A 21,826-nucleotide genomic window follows, 5' to 3' on the forward strand; every position below is an offset into this window, starting at 1 on the left:
ACATGTTTCACTCTACTGAATGTTGAGGACAAACTGACCAAGTGACCGACATCCAATGAGTCACAACATTTTGGCAAAAAAATAAAAAAGGCTCATGGTCTAGTTCCCTAATTACCCAAAGCTCTGACCAGAAGTCACTCCTGCTATTTCTCTGATTCAACCGGAATTAGGCTTGGCTTCCTGTTTCACAGAATCAACACGTCCACAGGGATTTAGGTCTTGACCGATGTTGCTCCACATCAAATAACCTCCATAAACCTTGAGCCACCTGGCAGAAGCTTAATATCCGGCGAGTCCCACATGGAGCATGGGACGACCTCTCTGTCATCTCCAATAGCACAAGCAGTAGGTTACATGTCTCGAACAACAACTGAAAACTGGAGACGTTCCCAGACTTGATAGTCTCTGGCCTCTGCCACTGTCTGCATTAATAATCACGTGAAGCCAGAACCGTTGAAACGCTCAAATAAAAGCTCAGCAGCTTCAACATGCCATGCAGAGCCTTATTTAACCCTGCACAGTAAACACTGCAGCATCATATACAGTAAGTTCAACTCCCGAGGTGAGCCAGGGACTCAATTAGTTCTTCAAAGTTTTATTGGCATTTGGAGATCCTTAAATGTCTCCCAAAGGCACATATTTATTTTAATCAGCCCCTTCTGTCACGAGAAAAAAAAATGTTTATTTGAAAATGATGCCTGCATGCTTAATGCTGTCACCTTGGCAGTGGTGCCAACCTGCAATAAAACCTCCACTGAGGCAGCAAGTTCAGTTGGCAGACTCTGCCCATTAGTTTGTCAGGAGGAAGGTCTAGGGAGAAGTTGAAGAATGGAGAAGAAAGAACTTGGATCAAATTCATTCAACCAACTAGTTTTTTTTACACATAAATCTGATCTCAGCACTTGGCTTTAGAGCGGAATAATAGAGGTTGAAGAGTGCTTGTCAGTAACTCAAAAGATCAATTAATGTTAAGCACCATTAAAAAAAAAAGATCATAAAAAAAACAACTTATCTCAGGTCAGATTCCATAAAAAGTAGGTCAAGACCTGAGCAGCCCAGCTTGCTTAAAATCCCAAAACTGCCCAAATTATCACCATCCTGTCTACGATAAGACACAAAGCTGTTTTAGATGAGGCTCAGAGCTCACACTGTTGCTCTATGTACCTCATTTAACTGAGTCTATGGAATTTTAGGTCAAGGCAGATAAAGTGGCACACATAAGTAAGAGAAAAAAAATGTAATTACCCTGGTGTTGAGAAGTTAAATGTTGCCTGGAGGCCTTCAGCAGCACAGACAAAAAAAATATTTCTAGTCTTCTTTATTTTACTCAGAGCACTTAACCTCATACAGTCAAAAGACATTTCTGAGAGTTTGCTTATTCTTTGTACAAAATGTAGTGTACTACATCACCACAAGGCTTTGGATAAAGTGCCTTCAACCATCTGCTCCATCCTACACAGTAGTATCCCATGTGATGCTGTGGACGCAGAATACGCAGCTGACAGCTGGCAAAAACTCGTCTAAACGTTCTCTCACCCTTGGAAAAATGAAAGAAAAAGAAAACTGGCTTAAGTAATTTTGAGATTAATATGAAGGCCCTCTGAATTTTAAATGAACATCTGCGGGTTTCTTGGAGGAACTTTTTCAGAAACTCTCATATGGAAAAGTAAAACAAATATAGGCCCTATAATATTAAGAAATAAAGCTTTTTTAAAAGGTTGTTTTTCTTATTTGCAACATGTTTAATCGAATCATCATAATTGTAAGGAGTTGTTCTTGCAGATGAATTCGCCTTTTGCCCAGAATCATATTCTTAATTTGTTAATTCAACATTAAAACGTCTCGTTGAGAAGCGGCTGATCCCCCTGACCTAGTGTGCATTTAATTTCCTCGCATCTCTCTTTCCCGACCGGCGATTACCCACGTGGGTCTCTCTAATCTGACAGACGGCACATGTTTACTGATTTCTATCATGGAAAGAGCTGAGCTATAGAGCCGTGCCACTGGAGGAAAACATCCCCTCTCATCATCACTGAGCTGAACCGCGCGTTTACAGCGGTGCCACACGCATTGAGACGCACATTTAAGGAAGGAACTTCTTTTAAAATTACACTTGATCGTGTAAAGTCAGAGGAAGTAACTTTTTCGGACATCAGAGAATGGAACGATAAGTTTCCATCGCCTTCTTGGCTCCTTTCAACTGGCTGCAGACACTTCTGAATGGCCAGAAGTTGCAACTTCGCTGAAATGATGCTCCACTTTCCTCACCGTTCATTGTTCCAAGTGGTCGCAGCGGCTGTCCTGACAGCTGTTAAAGGTGAGCCATGTGATTTTAATGAGCAGAAAACCCTTTCTTATTGCATCTATTTATTGTTTCATGCGTGTTGGAGCGGACTCAATAACTGACATGAAAGTAACTGGGTTGGAAGTAGCTTGAAGGCTTCAGCTGTGTTTACAAGATGAAATGTGCAGCTTTTAATACGCCCCTTAGATGCTTTAAAGATGTAAACACTGTCCTACAAGATGGGAAGCCTATATAAGATGTGCTCTTTTCAAAGTCTGACTATGGCTTCTCCTTGTGAACAAAATGGGAGTGTTTGCAGCTTTTTCCTTTAGTCCTTCAAAAGCTTAAACTTGAAAAAGGCCTATTAAAAATATATGCCGTTTTTTTTCCCTCACAGAGTCTTTGAGAAACCATGAAAATATAGAAACAACCCACATCTTTTTCATCTTTCTAAATTCTAGGATGTGCAATAATTATTTTGTTTATCCTTTTGAAGAATTTCGCAGTCCTTCAAAAAAAAGAAAAGAATCTTTTCGTGTTCAGGCAATAGGCTGGGTAAAACCAAGGTTTGTGTTTTCATATTTTTAAGGTTTTATGGTTTTCTACTCTTTGCCTATTTCATTGTCCCTCAGTTGGAATGAAAGTGACAGCATGCTCTCCTATGTGCATCAGTAAGCCTCATCTGTGGGATTAAAGAGGCCTGCAGCTCAGGCTGCACAGCTGTTTCTCTGCTTGTTTAAAGATAACCTGCACTGGGAGCGATGAAGTCACAGTAAGCTGTCTGTCCTTTCTATGATACCGATATCATGCCAGAGACTACTTCCTGAGATTGCTCTGGGTTAAATCTGCACAAGATAACTGCATGCATTTTACAGGGAACATATATGTGGGACTTCTATGTTTCTGGTTGTGCAGGGCCCAGCTGTGCAGCTGTTCTCTTAATGCTCATCTAACTAATAGAGTTCAGCCTCTGATATTTCCTCTGCTTACGCATGGCGGTCTTATCTTTCCATGCTGTCACAGATTGCCGCTTGATGTGTCAGTAAAACTAGACGGCGCCAGTCAGGATCAACTCATTTTATAGTTGTTAAATATTTCAGAGAGTTCATTTTGCTTTTAAAGTCTGGAGTCATGATACATCAGGGAATCCAGCCACGAACCAAATAGTATCAGATCAATAAATAATATGGTCAGTGATGTGCAACAGTATGCGTCATCAGTGGACCAGTTTCAACCTTACAGAGCAGAGGACAGAAGCTCGTTAGGTTTTTTCATAACAACACAGCCTCGACACAGTGACATAGAGCCTACTGTATGCAACAGGCTCTGTAAAACAGTCAACATGTGTGCCATCACAAGAGGAAAACTAAAGTCTTCAAAATGTCATCCTTGTAGAAGTAGAGCCTGTTTCAATATTTTTCTTCAATAAAAAAAATCAGTCAACACTTTCGCTAACTAGAAACTATTCTCCCTGTTAAATAGTTTTACATGTGGATTGTTCCCAAACTGAAATGATTTTTTTAGACTTTATTTTTCACACAGATAAGTGTGATACAGGGTCATTAACTGTTTATTGCAAATACAAACTTCTGTAACAGATGTCATTAAAACAACACATATCCTTGAATTTGTTCTATGAATTTTTGGTAGAGAAATGTGAATGTTAGAGAAATATCCCGATTCTGTCGTTTAACATATTCATCACTCTATACACAAGGTGTCCCCAGAGCAAAGTTTGGTCCCTGGAACTCTGTTTGACGATAAAATGCTACTCGAGAAGCTAAGGTAGAGGGCCCCAGCAACAGTGAAACCAAAACTTTCCTGCTTTTTAGCCCCTAACAGTGTTTCACTTCCCCATCTTTTAAATTTCTCTATCAAATTTACATACTGTAGTGCACCTTTAAGTAGCACTATACTAGTGCAAACATATTCAAACACCACTTCCCACAGCATGATTCCAACAATGTGAGTAAACAGTTAATTCCAGTGTAAAAGTTAACTCACTTATAGCTATTTTAATAAGGATTATAATTGATACTGATACTGTAGGTGCACTCAGCCAAGTTTTCAGAGCAAGATTCACTTATTTCTCAAGTTTTATTTTGACTTAGTAGCCATTTCAGTATTCCACCAATCTGCTTAAATTTAGTCTGAAGCATAGACTGTAAGAGCTTAAATCCAACTGTATTCAGGCCAGTGTTAACTATTAATTCATTGTATGTACATCATCTCCCTCCCTATTTGCCTAGCAGAGTCAGTTTGAAACAAAGAAACAAACAAACATAATATTTAATAACCTTCTGTAATGGAGTCCACAGGCACTCCTTTCAAGTGATTGTTGATGTAGCAGAGTTGGGGAATCAGTGATTAGGGCTATACTAAAGCTCTGTCCCTTGGGCTAAGGTAGAAAGACTGCTTAAAAAATAGTAAAATAGTCCCAGTTTATTTACACAGAGAACCGTGCCTTCACAGTCATGCGAACAGCTGACGTATCAGATCGACCCATGGGTATATGTGCCATGCATTCATGCATTCACACCCTTTAGCCAATCGGATGAAACCCCAGCTTGCTGTTAACTGTCCTAAGATCAATGGGTGTCAATGTAATGCCCAGTTGCAGGCTATCAAGGGATGGCTGAGCAAGAGAACAGAGACAGAAATATGGTTGGCTGTAAATACTCTTAATAGTAACATGACAAACAGCAGACAGACATTTCATTATATTGCTAATATACAAACTTAAATATTTGTTTTATGTTTAATCCCACTGTGATACTAATACTGAACAATTTGATGAAAAACACAGAATTTCCCATATCGTGCAAAAGTGATGGGTCACAGCTTATTCTATTGTTTTCTAAACGTGAAACTCCCTGGCATCAGTTTCATCTCTGAAGTATACAAGACAGTTTCCGGTGCTTTCTGAACACTACATTTTTTATATCGACTCTGACACCTGTATTTTTCACAGATTTCCCTTGCCTTGAGACAGAGAATAGATTTACATATAGATGTATTCAAGAAATATGGTTTGAAAATCGGGAGAGAATAATATATCACTTCTAAGACCTTCAGGGGGAAAGGAGATGCTCGAGGAGGATATTTCACCATGTTTGCCTTTAGATTAAATGTTTTCTTGAGGTAGGAAAAGTCACATTCACACATTATTCTATAGCACTTCAACAGTGAGGATGGCAAATTATCAAGTGTCTTTGGCAGGAAGGAGTGGGAACTGTCACATGGGGACAAACAGTCTTCTCTGAAGTTATGAGAGAGGCTTTTTTTTAAACCACTCAGGCATTTCCCATTCCCTTTGTTGCCTAGACACCCGTATAAATAGATATGTGAAAGCAGAAAAATGGAAAACGGAGCATTCCACGGTAGAGAAAAAATGTATCAGTGATTTTATGCTTAATATGAAAATTACTATACAGAATGTATTGTAATTTAATTCATTTACTTAATAGAGCCATTTGGCAATCGCTGAAACATGACTGGGTGATACCATTATTGCTCCGGTGTGCTTGCATTACATTGTATTTGTTGGGTGTTTTGTCTTTTTCCACAAGTCTAATTAAAAAAGGATACATGTGGAACTTATAATACCTAGAGGTCCATAACTTTGGTTGAGTATTAGATTTCTAGTTGTTCGTGTTTTTAAAGGGTCAAATGAAGTGACATACATACAACAGTTAATAAAACACATTGATCTACATGTTTGATTTACAAATTCTGCATATTTTTTCCACATACATTTGGTCTTATGACTTGAGTGGAGGAGCCTAATTATTCAAAGCACTCTACAATCAAAGGCCTTGAACTGTTCTGACCTATGTTGAAAAACTCTCCTACCGCTTTTCTGTCTTACATTCTATTCCTGAAACAATGTGTATCACTGTCCCCCTGACCGGTGCAGGAATAACGTGTGGAAAATGAGCCAATTTGTGTATCAATAAGCTATGACTTATACGCTGTGCACCACCCTGAGGTCCTAAAGATGACCAAACTGCCCTCAACCATTTCTAGATCCATCAAGAATCTACACAAGTCTTTTTTTTGTTTCTTCAACTGTGATCTCTTTGTCAACCCTTCATCTTATTATCCTCAAAATATTGTCGAAGAAAGTAACTGGGATTTTCTAAAGGTTCATCTTAATAGCATTTTTGTAACCTTAAATGGTGAATTTTAGAAGAAATTGAAAAGAATTGATCATTTTAAAATATTAATCTCTCTTTGCAAATTTTACCCTTCCAGTTGGTGAATGCCAGAAGATTGCTAAAGACTCTGGGCTGTCTTTCAGCCAATCTCCAGTTTTTCCCGCTGTGAACTTTCAGGTCCTCAATGTAGACCATGTGTTTCTAAGGCAGGATGGTCCAGAAACATCAGGGAACTCCAGCATGAAGGCTCAGACCCAGACCTTTCTCATTACTAGTCCAGGTGCTGGGCTCCTGCAGCCAACAGTCAACGCCTCATTTGGCCCTCTTACTGTAGACGCACCAATTCCTTCTGACCAGCTCCTAAATGGGCGTAGGATTCTGCCAGTTATATTGGGCCGCCAGGTTCGTTCTTCATCCCCTGTTGTCAAGATTCTCTTCCACATGCCCACAGATAGAAACACCACTACTGGGCTAGAAAAGATGGAATCTGGAGAAGACATGGGGAGTAAAAGCATTGGAGCCATGGGAAAGGATGGAGCTTACTGTGTCACAGCTTATGCCTTCTGGGACACAAGGGAAGTTCGTGGTGCATGCCTGGTCCCTCCAGGTGGATTCTGTGTGGCACAGCTTAAGCCAGAGCCTACCTGGTTCAGCTCAGCCAGCCGATCAAGCAGTTCGAGCAGGGAATCAGGACAAAATGAAGGAAATAAGGGACTCCAGGGGAACCTTGTGGAGGTTTACTTCCAGAGTCGGAGAGATCAGACAGGTCAATGTACCCCACAGGATAGTTTGCAACGTGTAGGAGTGGGAAGAGGACGAGATTCTGGGGGATCCGGAACACCTATGAGGCGGATAGGAAGTGTCAATCTGCTCAGAACTCCACCAGGGAACCCCACCTTTCTCAGATTGAGGCTTGGAGGTGCTGTGGTGATTCAGACCTCTTCCAAGCCCCTGAAAACGACAGACGTTGCAACCTTCTATGTCTTCCTGGCTAGCACATCTGCACTGGAAAGTTTCAGTCTCAGGTGAGGGATCTTAATTTTTCCTTTTAGGGCTTTTCTATAATTGATTGTTTCTGGAAATGTTCTCTTCTTGCTTGCAAACATAAGTTAAGTTGAAGTGGCAGTTTAACAAGAGATTACATGCTGGGCTATTTTTTTGGGCTTTGGCAGTGACTAAATAATATCCTTTTGAGCCTCCAGTGACAATAAAGTTGCTTTTACAAAGAGCCCAGTATTGACTTGACTTGGAACAGAAAAAGTACACCCCCAGTTTGTCGTGTTTGTAATACTTGTTATATTTTGATACAATTTAAATATGTAAGATGTGTAATTGTATTTTACATATTTCACTTCTTGCACAATTGCCATAAAATGACTGCTCAAATAAGCAGCCCAGTGGAAGGTGGTATTTTGCAATGTGTCTCTTGTCAAGCTGTTATGCAATTAATTCCCTAATGACAAAATCATTTTGGAGCATTAAAGGTTCTGATAGGCAGACGTGTTGCCTAATGACAGACAGGTTACATGTTTTGGTATTTTCATTTTTTGGTACGGTAAGCAAGCTGCTGGCTTTAGATTCAATTTGAGGAAAAAACCATGAAATGGTTTGGATGTTTTATCCATCTTGCATTAACAGAGGTACACATTTCCCCAAATGTTGATCTTTTCCCTCCCATTGGGAAATTTCAAATACAGATTCCTGTAAAGTAACACACAAGCATGGAAGACAAAGTCATTTGATTGTTTTGGCTTAAGCACTCATGGTTAATCAAGGCTTGTATGGTACTGTTCCATTTATTTTCCCAGTTCAAAACATAAACATGCCTAAAATGACTATTGATTTACGATCAATATATATTTTATCTTCAAATATCTAGATTTGGATAACTGTTAAACTAGATTATAATACATCAACTGAAAAATCAATGAAATGTTCCGGCGTGTCATTTAGCCAACATCACAACAGCACCATAACCTGAATCACCCCCAAAGGACATTCCAGGAGGTTAGATACAAAAATAGTGTACAAACAATGGTAATAAAATTCAATATGACTGCAAATATTTAATGAATTGTCCATAGGTAAATATACCAAGAGGGTTCTGCCAAAAATATCATGCACATAACTATTCAGTTAAATGGTGTGGCTATTACTCAGTCGCAGAGTGGGTCATCTGTCAATGGGAAAGTCAGGGTTTCCATCCCTAGCTATGAAGTCACATTCTGATGTATCCAATTGGGCAATACACTGAACCAAAAATTGCTGCCAGCAATGTCAGCGCCAACATGTAAATGCGTGTGAATGGAATATAACTGATGGGCATTTGGGCACTTTATGTTTAGCAGCCTCTGCAATGAGTGTGTGGATTTTAGGGAATGTGACATGTATTGTCAAAGAACTAAAAGAACAGAAAAATGCTTTACAAGTCCAAGATCTTTTTCCATTTACCATGCGGTTGAGTTTATAGATGATAGGAGTTAAGATGGTGTCACATAAAATGTAATTGTTTCTGAAACAAGTGAGGCAGGAATGAAGACTGAAACCAAGTAGCATCAGAATGATGTATCGTATATTTGAGCATCTTTATGAAGAATAAGCTCCATGCATTTAAATGGTTACTTAAGGCATTTAAATGCTGATGGGCCTTGCGATGAAGGCCATTTAGTAAATGCTTGAGCGCCGACATGACTTGTGTTGTCTGCCAGTTTCACTGGCCTCATAAATTTCTGACACGTTATATCCTGTCTACTTCAACTTCTCCGGTTGTGGGGGAGTTATGGAGAGCACTCTTCCATAAACAGGGCAATAATTGGCAAATGATTCACCGGTTTTCATATCTCAACATCCCACGAACATTTCAACGAGGTTCTCTGGGTATTTGACTTCATAAATAATGCATCTATTTAATGGAGCAGGAAAACAAATAACCAAAATCTTCCTGACTCTGTTGGGGAGAAGTGAACTCAATAAAAAAAAGCAGCTCTGCCACATCTAAACACGCATTTCAATCTGTTTCACAGTTTCCACTAGCTGCCTCACCGGGTGAAATAAAATTGTGTTCATCAGAATACTAGAGAATATCAAAGTGATAAGTTACCTCAGTAAGGTTGAAATCTCCAGTCCTTACACAGCTTAATGGTTTTGTTTCAAATGCAAGACAATTTTTTTCTCTAATCCTATGATTTAGTGATATCATGCTGCAAACATCATACGACCGCAGGCAGTAATCTTCTGCGGGATGCATGCGAAGGGAGAGAAAGTTGTGTCTGTAATCCTCAGGGCACATACAGTAGTTAAACCTGTGGCTGTGTGTCAGTGCCCTTTCCAATACCAGACACAGCATCCACAGACACAAGCATGCAGACAGACAAACAGACCCAGTGACCTGAATGCAGCTCTGCGAGCATTGTTGAAAGTCTGTGATTAAGTTTTGATAGAGAGATGCTGACCCTTTCACCTCCCTTGTTGTTTTAAAGATTTGGAAGGATTTGCAAGCTCTCCACCGTAAATTCCCCAAAGTCTGACACACTGACTTTACTTCCCATTTTCTTCCAGTCAGTGCAGTGATTTTTCTCCGTGTAACTCTGACCTACACTGCTGGAATGCCAGAATGCGATTGGACAAGAAGTGCGGACTGAGTCAAGTGGTTAAGTCCAAGTGAAGGCTAGCTCTGAGGAGCTTGGCAAAGTGATTGATTCCTCCTGGGAGAAATCCCTGCTCCACTTCATTCTTTGGCCCAAGATTGAGTCCACTCTAGCAGGGTTAGCCTAGATAATCTGAGACCCTGATTGAAAATGAATAAAGAGGTTAACCCTTTAGGGTAAGGATGATCTGGGCGGGACTGCCAGGATTAAGTACGTACATCTGTGTGTTGGTGGTTGTGGTTCAGAGAAACACCATACCCTCCTGTTAAACTCACAGGCACTATGCAAACCTCAAAATAGTTTATGAAATTAGGCAACAAAAAGGACAGGCAAAAGGAACAGAATTACAGTGTTGAATTGTCTAAGAAATATTCAAATTCACCACCCAAATAGCTATGCCCACAGACAACACATCCACAGAGTTTGACCCTCTGTTTGTTACGCATGAATAGCTTAACAAATCAACAGGCAAAAAAAAAGGGTCAGAGTTGGCAGCTCTCCAACTTTCCCATTTAAAAAAAAAAAAAAGAGAGATTGACTGACTTTTGTAAACTGGCAATTGAGACTTGTTCAGCTTACAGGTCGATATCCATTCCAGCCCCCACCTGTGGTCATAAACTGTTGGCAGTGAGTGACAAAGACAAAGAGCGAGGGTAGAAGTGGCTGAAACGAGGTTTTGTCTGTGGGGAGGCCAGTGTCTGCCTGTGAGCGAGAAACCCAGTGATCCAGGAAGATCCTTTGCATTGAGTTTCTGCTCCTCCTCTCTCAACAGGAGCCTGTGGAAGTGTTTTTTTTACCCCTGGGAAGGGATGGTCATTGGGTCCTGCTGTCACTGTGATGCTCTGGATAGGCAGCAAGAAGCTGGGTGAATGGATGTACTTTTATGAATGAAAAACTCTAAGAAAATCTAAATAAAAATTAACTGTGATCTTAAATTGAAAGATAATATTTTAGTTTACGCTCCACTGGGATCCGATCAAAAGAACTAATTTTCTTCTCTTAAAATCAAAGAAATTAAGATGTGGACAACTGTTTTCCAAAATTAGTTGTTTTATCTGCCTTCATTTATACAATCAAATCCCTGATTGTATGTATAATCCCTCATTTATTAATTCTAATGATAATTTAACATTTGTTTTTTTGCCTTTGTCCCCAAGGTTTTATCCTTAAAGTGATCTTTGCAAAAGTATGTCTTAACCAGACATTTATTGAACTGTGGGCTGTTTACTCAAATACCAACTATGCATGTGCTGTATCTGTTTGAATACTGTGTTTTGTCCTCTGAACAACTCTGACCTTGACCCTGTCTCAGTGGTTATTGATTAGTCTAGTGATTACAAGTCGGTATTTGTAATTGTGTGAATTAGACCATGTGTGCACATGCTACATGCTCGTCTGAACAGATTATGAGGTTATTTAGTGCGTATTAGTAGTCCTGGAATATTTGAAAGTATGAGGGTAAGTGGGAGATGGATTAACCCTAACACTATCAAACTGTAATGTGAATTGGCTAGAGTCCTGCTGGATAACAGGACAATGCTAATAAATCTGAGATGCCAACGGCAGGAACAGAATAAATGACCAACAAAATGAAAGTGTAAATCTGTCCTTCATAGTATCAACATTATGTGAAAGTTGATGGCAGAGGATCAGTGATAACATTCATCACTGATATTAACAGCAGGTATGATGTCAGTTCATTCGGACATCCAATGTAAACCCAATGCCAAACATTCACAGAGGTTGAGCTCTTTCAAATGAATTTCAGCAAAGCATATCTGATGTTAAAACTAAAGAAACTAACTAAGCTTCTTGAGTAAGCATGGCTTAAATTTCCACTTGGCCATTTTTTGTTTTGTTTAATCGTCTAATTAGTTGTTTAATTTCTGCCGTGATGAGATTAGCCTGCTTTGGAAAAAGCAATGTTCCCAAGTTATGTGTGTTTATGAGTTCATTATTTAGTAGTTTCTAGGATCATCCTTTTTGTCCTCTCGCTTCATGCAACTTCCCTTTGATCATCTATGTGGCAATTTTTGATGCAGTTGTTTAGCAAAGGGACATCTGCAAAGGATTGGAGATTGTCGGACCTTGGGGACTGTCTGGTTCATTCACGTAAGCCTTCTATCCCTCCTGGCAGAGCGATGCGTGTGTCTGAATCAGATTTCTGATTAACTGATCATTTCAACTGCCAGTCCTCCTGAGGGCTAATGGGAATAAATACTCCTGCCAATTCACAGCCTCCAGCAGCCTGCAACACATCAAGCTGCCAGTTAATCAACATGTTAGGTGCAATATGAACAACTAGCACATACATTACATGCTGTGTTTACACTGAAAAACATGTTTCTGCAAACAAATGCAGCCAATTCTTTCCACCCTCTCCCACACATGTAGCCATGACATAGCACACATAAACAAATGTGTCTAAAGACAAACATCTTACATGACCATGATGCAGATATATAAGAGAACATTTTTTATAGTGGAAGCCCTTATAGTGGACATGCAGCCATATATTTCATTTTATTTGGTTGTCCTGTGATAATGGGTACATTTTTTTATCTCTTGATAATACTGCTAGTTTTTCCATGATAACCAGTTAATTATTATTATTTTCATCAACATCTTGAAAAGTTAACTGGTTATCGTGGGAAAAAACTGCGTTATCCCAAGATAATGAGATAGACTGTATAGATGAGAGAGAACAACTGGAAAGCACTTGTTATGGGGGAAAGTGGAGTAAAATAAAATTTTCCGTTTCGGACTTCCATTATTAGAGTCAAATCACAATTAAAATGGCTCATTAAAATGTACTGTACATACATATCAGGTCTAGATTAGCGCTTGACTGCTTAGTCGGCCACCCCATTGTATCTGTTGATTTATGCATATGAAGTATATATCAGTGTTGGCTAATTTTAACGCAGATATTCACTGATATTACATACACTTGCAGTTCTCTTTCTGGTTGTCACCAGCAGAGTGTGTTGTATTGAACACACATTGATTACGACAAGCATTATTAGAGCGTCAAGCAGGGATACAAGTACATGAGCAGTGACTTTCCGGTTATGTGACACTCTTGTGTTTGTTATACATCTATTCCATTTGCCAAGTGTTTGATGACTGCATTTAAGGGGTCCATGTAAAAAATACATACCGTTATCGGATTTGTTTCTCTTCCTAATATTGATATCGGCATCGGCCCCAAAAATCTCATTTCGGTTGGGCCCTGGTCTAGACCATAATTTATGCAATAATATTTCCAGAGGATCAACTTTCCGAAAGAAAAACTTTCTTTAAAATGGTTGAAACCATGAAAAACAGGAAACAAGACTTGATTTATAGCCTGCTACTGATTTGACTAAAATCTTTATCAAATGAAAGTTGAAGCCTTTTCTTAGAGTAAAGATGGTTTCTGTCTCCTTGAAAAACTCTGATAGATATTCCTTGGAAGAAGGGCCTGAAAGCTGAGTGCCTTGCCTACAATATTACTTTTGTGGAAGTTATTTACCACAAGCTGGGTAGCTAATAGATCACTAAAAGCTCTTGAAGATATGAAGGGTCCTCACCATTAGGAGCTTTCTAGTAAGATGAAGAATGCCTTAAATGCAAAACCAAATTACATTTCTCAGTAATGTCTGCTGCACATCAGTTATAGCAGAGTAAGTGTGTCATAATATAGCCTGTGATGGTAATAATAAAAAGATCGAGAAACTTTGTGCCCAAACAAAACTTTCTTTAGTCTTCATTTTAACACGTCTCAACACGCATGGGTTATATAATCCAACATCTCCCAGATTGTATATTGTTTGGTTGTGAAGGAAAATGCAAACTTTGCACTGACTGAACTATGTGTCTTTATTTCTGTATGTTCTTCAGGGCAACAGTCAAAACAGGCCTATCATTCAGCGCAGCGCGACCCAGTGACTCGACGCTGTGGGACATCGTCTTGGAGCCTGGCAGAGGAGCAGCTCCAAACACTGTGTCTGTTATCTGCCAGAGGAAGCTTGCTGTCACTGCAAAGAGGTCAGCTCAGTGCATGAACAGTTCATCTCCACTGTCAGACTTTTGTGTGTTTCAAACTGCTCCTTTCGAACTTACTTTTTCTACATCGAATGAAAACGTTATCTTTTCTCACTACATATTTTCTCTATTTACTTTTACTCAATACTCGATTTCAATAATCCCTTCTGCTACCATACGGAAAAGCAATCAACTGTCATGAAAAATGCTATCTGCAATGTTACGTTCGCTCTGCAGAGGAGGGACAAATTGAAAATGAATGGTTTCTATTTTCTGGAGAAAGAAGTAATCATATTTGGCCTTGTACTCAGTGATGCAAAGACTGTAAGCAATCAAATGCACACAGTTTGCTTTAGTCCGCTTCTTGTTAGCAGGGTTGTTTTGTCAAAAGAAGTAAGGGTGAAAAAAGAAAAATTGTCAAGGACTGACTGACCAGCCTAATATTATGTCTAAAACTCCTTTCTACAATTGTGCAGAATGATGACTGACTCACAGAATGTTAAATAATTCTGCAGCAATGACATAAGCTATGACAATAGCTATAGAGTGTATCTTCTATTCACATAAACAATACCCATGTATGTTCCCTGCGTTTCTAGAAAAGGTCCCCTTTTTTCCTATAATTCATCTTAGTCAGTTAATTGACAAATTTCACAACTTCAAATATAATTGACAGAACTTTCCGACACATTGCAGTCAATCTTTTGTTTTTTTATTATACAGAGGGAAAAGTACACTTTTAACACTTTTTGGCGAAAGTGGTTAGAAAAAAAAGTAAAAATGCAGAAAGACAAACAAACTATGAAAAGAGAGCAATAGAGATTTATGAAAGCAATGCCAAATAACGCAAGAAATATGACTTATATAAGCCACAACAATTTGAACGATACTACTTTCATGATATACATATTAACTATAATCATTTCCATTCAAACGTTGCAGATTTAACCCCCCAAATTGCTGTGCTTTATCGTAATTAGAGCCGTACAGGATGTTGAAATGCTTCTGCTTCTATTGAGTCAAAATAAAATGACTCCTAATTTCCGAGCGCTTTCGCTGCCTATAGTGACCTGAAAATCAGAGGTTCTTTATAATAGTTTCTAGCTCTGTTGTTGGCACACACACCATCAGCCACCTCTACCCAGCAACCTCCCGCCCACACAGACACACATCCGCCCTGCCTCAGCTCCGTCCGACCCACTTATCCGTAATCATCCATAATCATGGTTACGTTATCCGGGCTTAAGCGCTTGCACGTTCAGAGCGGGAGATTAAGAAGGAGAGATATTCCAAGTCGTGTGCCTTGTACTGAGCTAACATACACACACATATACACTCACATATGCACTCACACTACAGTGCTTTGAAATGATGATACGTCCAGCGGTTTAAAGTCGCCCTCTAGCAGATTTCCAGGAAAAAGGGGCATTAACCCCTTCTGTGTTTCTCTGTCCAGCTCTCACAAAACGTCTTTTCGTCTTTCCAGGGCACGTCATGGTAAAAGAGAGTCTAATAATTCTTTTGATAAGTTTTCTTTATATTTCTGTCTTTTATGACGCACATCTATTAAAACAATAAAGATAAAAAGAGTAAAAAGTACTACATTTGCTATCCTCTTGTTTCCAGTTCCTACGATACTTTAATGTCCCACAATGAATTGCAGCTCTTCAGACCATCTAATTGCGGAGCTTGTCAGTCAGCAAAGAAGTGGTGTACAAATTACAGTAACAGTACTGTCATATATTTAATAGTTGGACAAACATTATTCCAATAACTACAGAGCTGTTGAAGTAATAAACGTGTACTTTGCTGATTAGTTGTATATGCAGTCTCACAGGCGTGTTAGCCTGGTGCTTGTCAATCATCTGGAGGCCGTTTCCAAAACTGAATACTAACACACTGCTTATTACTTACTCCAACACTACATAATGCCTACAAATCTGATATTTATAATGCTGTTAGCAACATACTTCTGCAAGTCCTCTTTTGACACATGGCAAGAAGGCGTTTAATAAGCTAACACCAGGCTAGCATCCAGCTGCATATTACATGTAACAACAAAATATACATTTAGTGATTATACAGATACGTGGTTATTTGAATGTCATTCGGCTACATACATACACATTTAAAAACATACCAGGTATAGTCAGTCTGGCAGCTCTGCCATTGGATAGTCTGAAGAGCTGTAATACAGATCAGCATGATGAGAGAGCTCCAAGCCTGCATCATATCAGAAATGATGACCAGTCCAGAGTACATCTGACCAATTCATGCATAAAAAAAAATTGCATTCAAGGAATTCAAAACACATTGCATAGTAAGAGTGAGGTCATACTCGGTATGAATGTTGTAAAGGTATATCTGCGGCTTCTGACACTGCAGGATAAATACACACAGGGGAATTAGACACGGAAGACTTGGGTGAAAACAATAAGACGAGGGCACACAAATACTGAGGTTGGAGAAAATAAACGCAGTAAGAAAATAAGGGTAGTGAATGACTAAATGTGTTTTATTATTCAGATATCCTTTCCTGGTTTGTTAACGACAACACTGAAATGATACGTTGGAGTGCTTTAAAGTCAGTGGAATGAGTGAGCTTTATGTGGAGCTTTGACGTTATATTGACCCTCTGTGGGCTTTATGTTCTTTTTCTTTACAGTCTTTGATTCTACTTTGATTATACATCATAAACTTATAAAGTCCTAACTCTGCTTGAATCATGAATCCACTGCCTGGAGGCTGGAGCATCAGCTGTAAAAAACTTGATAAGGTCTTCTTCATTTACGCATATCTGTATTTTATTCTTTAAAACACCGTCCAAGGCCTGTGAACGCACACACACCACAACAGAAGATACAAAGAAGTGCGTGTTCAGTATACATCAGTGGCCTAGAGATTTAAGCAGGAACTCGTAACAACCTTGTTTTAGTTTTTTTCACTCCGCTTAGAGTTGAAAAATGAATATTTTTTATAGGTTTCTATCAAAATGTGGGAGTGTATATACACTGCCAAGGATATACACTTTTTGTGTCACACATTTATTTAAATGCGAGGTCTCACCATGTAGTGCAGAGGTTCATTGTTTTGCTCTGCGCAAAGTTTCTCTCCGCTTCAAAGTGCCACAGGTCCATACAGATTCGGCTCGACTTTCCCTTTGATCTGTTCCTGCCGGCAGGTACATGCCTACACACTCTTTCCAGCATCAAATAACATCACATGTCATTTCTCTGACAATCCTTTGACCGGAATATTCGTCTCCCCGCGCCTCTGCCAGCACACTTAATCTTCCCTCCACGCTCTCGCCTTATTCCTCCGTCTGCTGATGGAAATGAGACCTCTGGTGTATTCCCATCACTTTGACTTCAAACTCCAAAGTTTCTTTTGGGGAGTAATTTCTTTCTCTTTTGTTTTTTTCATTCAGGTACCGTCTCAATAGATATATTTAAATTTCCTCTTCAAGGAACATGACAGGGTACACAACCAATCTCAGCTCTTTCTACAGTGAAGTGATTATTTTTCTCTCTTGACATCAGATTGTGCAGTTCACCAAGGTTTAAAACAAACTAATATTCAACATGATGGAACAACATTTTGATTCTGTTGCTGAATGAATTTACATGTTGTCTTGTTTGTTTTTTTTGTCACCTCGAATTGAAAGGTGGCTTAACAAAACGATTCCTTACACAAAAAAAACTGTAGATATAATGCCAGCAATACTTCTCAATTTAACCCTCCTCATGAACACTATAATAGAAGAAATAAAGAAAATATGCATGGCTATAAGACTTGATCTGCTGTAGTGCTAGCTCATGTTTTTTTAAGCAACAAATAATTATCTCTTGAATTAAATTCCACATAGTTTAATTTCCATACTTAATCTTCCTTTAACTTGTAACGTTTAGCTCTTATCCTTCTATTCAAAGGTTTGAATTATCAGTTAATGTTATACTGTCTAAAGAACATGGCCCTTAATTACAACAATCAATCGTCAATTGTTGCACTTAACCTTTGTGGGGAAAAAAAATTGACCTGAACAACATACATGGAAAGATCTGATTTGATCTTGAAAGCAAGACTATGTCATGAATTCAATATTATTAATGAGTCACATTGTCCTGTCAAAAGAGCAGCTGTCTTATTGTATATAAACCTAGAACTAAATTAATATCAATGATTTATCTGACTGACTGAATTGTGTTTTAGCCTGCAGCAAAAAAATAAACCAGACTTGTATAAACATTCTATTTCTTCTCTGAACAGGGGTCTTTTGGAAGTTTTGCAACTGGACTTTGTTCCAAAAGATGTGTCCGAGCAGATTGAGAGTCAGATGATCTCTTGGCGTCTGGAGTTGCCAGGGAACATTAAGGATGTGGGAACAATGCGGATCTACACCACTCGGAAAGATTACGTCGGACTGGCACCGCTGGTCATGGTGAGGACGAAATCTGTTTGAATTTCTGTGCAGTCTTTCAAGCAGAATCGATAAGCACTTTATGCTTCTAAATGACATGGTACATTACAATTCCAAACAGGGCATTTGAAAATGATCTGTTCTGCTGTTTTCATAAACTGGAGGGCGGACAGGAGAAGGTCAAAATGTCTTTTTTCTCGTCTTAATACAATTGGTAATTATTATCCCAAATAAAGATAGTTTTTTAATAACCCATCTTGATGTCCATTACAAGTAAAATGTATGACATAATATCGTCAGAATTGAACACTGTTAATTGTTGTGGTAATTTCACCTGTAAGAGAAAGTGAACAGTAAAGAAATGTGACGTCACTGGCTCTTGTTCACATGTTCAAGGCTTTCTTTTGCCGTCTGTAATTATCAAAATCAGACAGTGTAGGCCTCCTTTAATAAGTGATTACCTGTTTGCATGCATTTTTTTAATGTTGGGACTTTTGGAGCCAAATATCAACATTTGAGAGAAAAAAATCGGATACCAATACAGTTAATAAACTGTAATTGTAATATAAATTCTTAAATTGATTCCTCACATGCAGTGATCAAACACTTATGGAAAAGATATACAGTATAAGGAACACAAGATGGTCACTCAAATGGAAAGTAACTGCATGTACATGCTTCTCTGCTTGACCCTCTGGAGGGTGGTAATGCTTGTTGTAATCCGTACAGCACACTCTGCTGGTGACAGAGAACTGCAGAGATTAACTCAATGAAACTCAAAATAAATTTGAGAAATTATCAGCTGGCTGATCAATTTTGTAGGCTCTACTTGTGTGTGCGTGCGTGCGTGCGTGCGTGCGTGCGTGTGTGTGTGTGTGTCATCTTATCATGGGTGGTGTTAAGGGGAAAAAAAGGTCTATATTGCTGGTCTTTTATTTTGCTATCCAACAGAGACAAATGGTAAAAGTTGAAAAAAGTATTCATGCTCTGATCTTACAGTTATGTTAATAGTATCAGAATCATTTTGACAGCATGTTACTTTTGTCAGCTTTCAATTTTTCTTCCTTTTTTAAAATCATTATTGAAAGCGTTTGTCTACATTCACAAGCTGAACATTCAACATTCAAGGCTGGTACATGAATTCCCTGGATAGTGGATTCAGTAGAATAATTCACTGTACAACAGACAACGTGAATATAGTAATTGAGAGGAGAGATGTTTGATTTAAAACTTCAGACAAGGAAGAATTTTTTTTTTTTTCTGTAAGAGTTTGTCACTTTACTTTTTTCCTTTTTCTGTCAAGCAATTGTTCAACAACTTCACTTTCATATTTTTAGCACAATTTTTTTTTTGCTTTGTTATGACCTGATGTGAACCTACTGCTGGCACAGGCCAGGATAAATACAACAATGTTTAAAAAAAGAAGAAGCAGATTTTAAAAAAGAGCTGTAACCATTTGAGCTGAACTTGATCACCGCTGTGAGATTACCACAGAGCTTCTGGACACATTGGACGTCCCCATCCCTCGGTGATGCCCCTGCCAGCATCGCAGAGTGCTGATATTGCTCTCTGATTTTGTTCTACCCCTGTGATCCTGTGGCTTATGTTTGGGTCAGTGTCGCAGTCTGAACTAGAGCGTGTCCTTTTGGAATTGCGGTCAGCAGCTGTCAAGCCGACAAGAGTTCAGAATATGAAGCTGCCGGGGAAAAACATCTGCCGGATGCTTTAGTCAACAAGCATCAGTTGGCAGAAAAAAAAAGAAGAAGAAAAACACTGATCAGCTAGAGCTCCCAACAGACTCACTACTACTACTACTTCTGTACCTAGAATAGATTAGAACGACTGAATGAGACATTTTATAAACTGAAAAGTAGCTGTAAATCCACATGCAGGAAGGAGTTAAAGTCTTAAGATAAACCTTCATCAGGCCTGATGGCAACTTGTTGGATGTATGAGGTTTAAGCTACTGCTAAGCATGGAAAAAAAGATGTACAGTATGAGGTTGGAAAATGGATTGGAGGATTAGAAATGTAATCAGGTTAAGGCGTTTGGGAGGTGGTCTACTGTATGGATAATATGATTCAGTAGTTGATTTATTTTCATCCAGGTGTGTGGGTTTGTGAGGGACAGACATGCACTGGTTTTTTTAGCACATCTGTCCAGTTTGTGTGTAATTGAGTTGAGTGATGTGTGTGTGTGTGTGTGTGTGTGTGTGTGTCTGTGTGTGTGTGTGTGTGTGTGTGTGTGTGTCAGAGAGCGAGAGCGAGAGAGTCAGTTTGATATGAGTGAATCAAGTTTGCTCCCCTGCGAGAGTTTCAATCCGTGTTAGTCGTGCTAACACCCTCTGCCTGTCATCTCTGCCCCGTTACAAATGGTGATGATTGAACTGTTAGATGATGCAGTCGAGCAGGGTATCAAACTTGTCGGTGTAAAGCGATTCGAAATGAACCCCAGAGTAAACCTGAAAACGGGCTAGTTTACATATTTCTTGATTTTATTATTTAGAATGTCAGGTAAACTTTCAACTAAATGAAGCTGAAGTTTGGTTCAGATCTATAACTGTACCACCTTAGCATGATGTATCAGCTCCTGTCAAAAGGTATGCTATACCTTGTCTCAGTTGTAGTACTTGTCTCAGCGTCAACGACACTTCACATTAAGTATTGCATTCAATACTTAATACTCTAACTTGAAACTGGTTTTCTATATGTAGTGTTTCTTTTTTCTGCTTTCCCAGGAACACATTCAGTGAATGTTTCTTCATCTTCATTCGTAAAATACAACATACTGTGGAAGTTATTTATACAGGTTGCAGGCTGGGGCTTTTTTGCGACCCTCTGTCCCTGGCTTGGATTCAAACAGACACATTAGACTTAAAGGAATACAGATACAGTATACAAATATAGACATTATAAACGCAATACAAACAAGAGTCTAAATGAGTAGAGGAGGATTTTTACTTTAGTTTATTTAAATGTTCCATACACTAAAACGTGCCAAGCTCACGTGAGCTTACGACACTGACAAACATAACAAACAAGAGTAGTTGATGAAAGTATAGAAACAGAACAGAAACACTACAGAAAAGTGACAGGGCAAATAGTCACATAAATCAGCTTCAACACTTGTTTAGTGCAGACTGTAACTTCAATAAATCAAACATAAAGTGTTCTCCTGCACCATTAAAAGGCATTAACCACAAATTGAGTAACAAGTTAAGTATAGTCTCTTCATCCAACATAAAAAATAAAAATAAAAAACACAAAAAAAATCTGGACTATCTTTAGACATTTTA

At 38.9% G+C, this 21,826-nt stretch overlaps 1 protein-coding gene across 1 annotated transcript in view; it reads left to right on the plus strand.

Moving 5' to 3' along the window:
* The first annotated feature begins 2,016 nt into the window (after positions 1-2,016).
* LOC306837055 (transmembrane protein 132D-like) overlaps positions 2,017-21,826 on the plus strand; it is a 35,484-nt gene continuing 15,674 nt past the window's right edge. The window contains exons 1-4 of the mRNA XM_079364534.1: positions 2,017-2,317; positions 6,539-7,466; positions 13,971-14,117; positions 18,381-18,552. Coding sequence (XP_079220660.1) covers positions 2,221-2,317; positions 6,539-7,466; positions 13,971-14,117; positions 18,381-18,552 — 1,344 coding nt within the window. The 5' untranslated portion in view covers positions 2,017-2,220. The remainder of the gene's footprint in view (positions 2,318-6,538; positions 7,467-13,970; positions 14,118-18,380; positions 18,553-21,826) is intronic.

The sequence above is a fragment of the Symphodus melops genome (genome assembly GCF_947650265.1).
Source record: "Symphodus melops genome assembly, chromosome: 16".
Taxonomy (NCBI): Eukaryota; Metazoa; Chordata; class Actinopteri; order Labriformes; family Labridae; genus Symphodus; species Symphodus melops.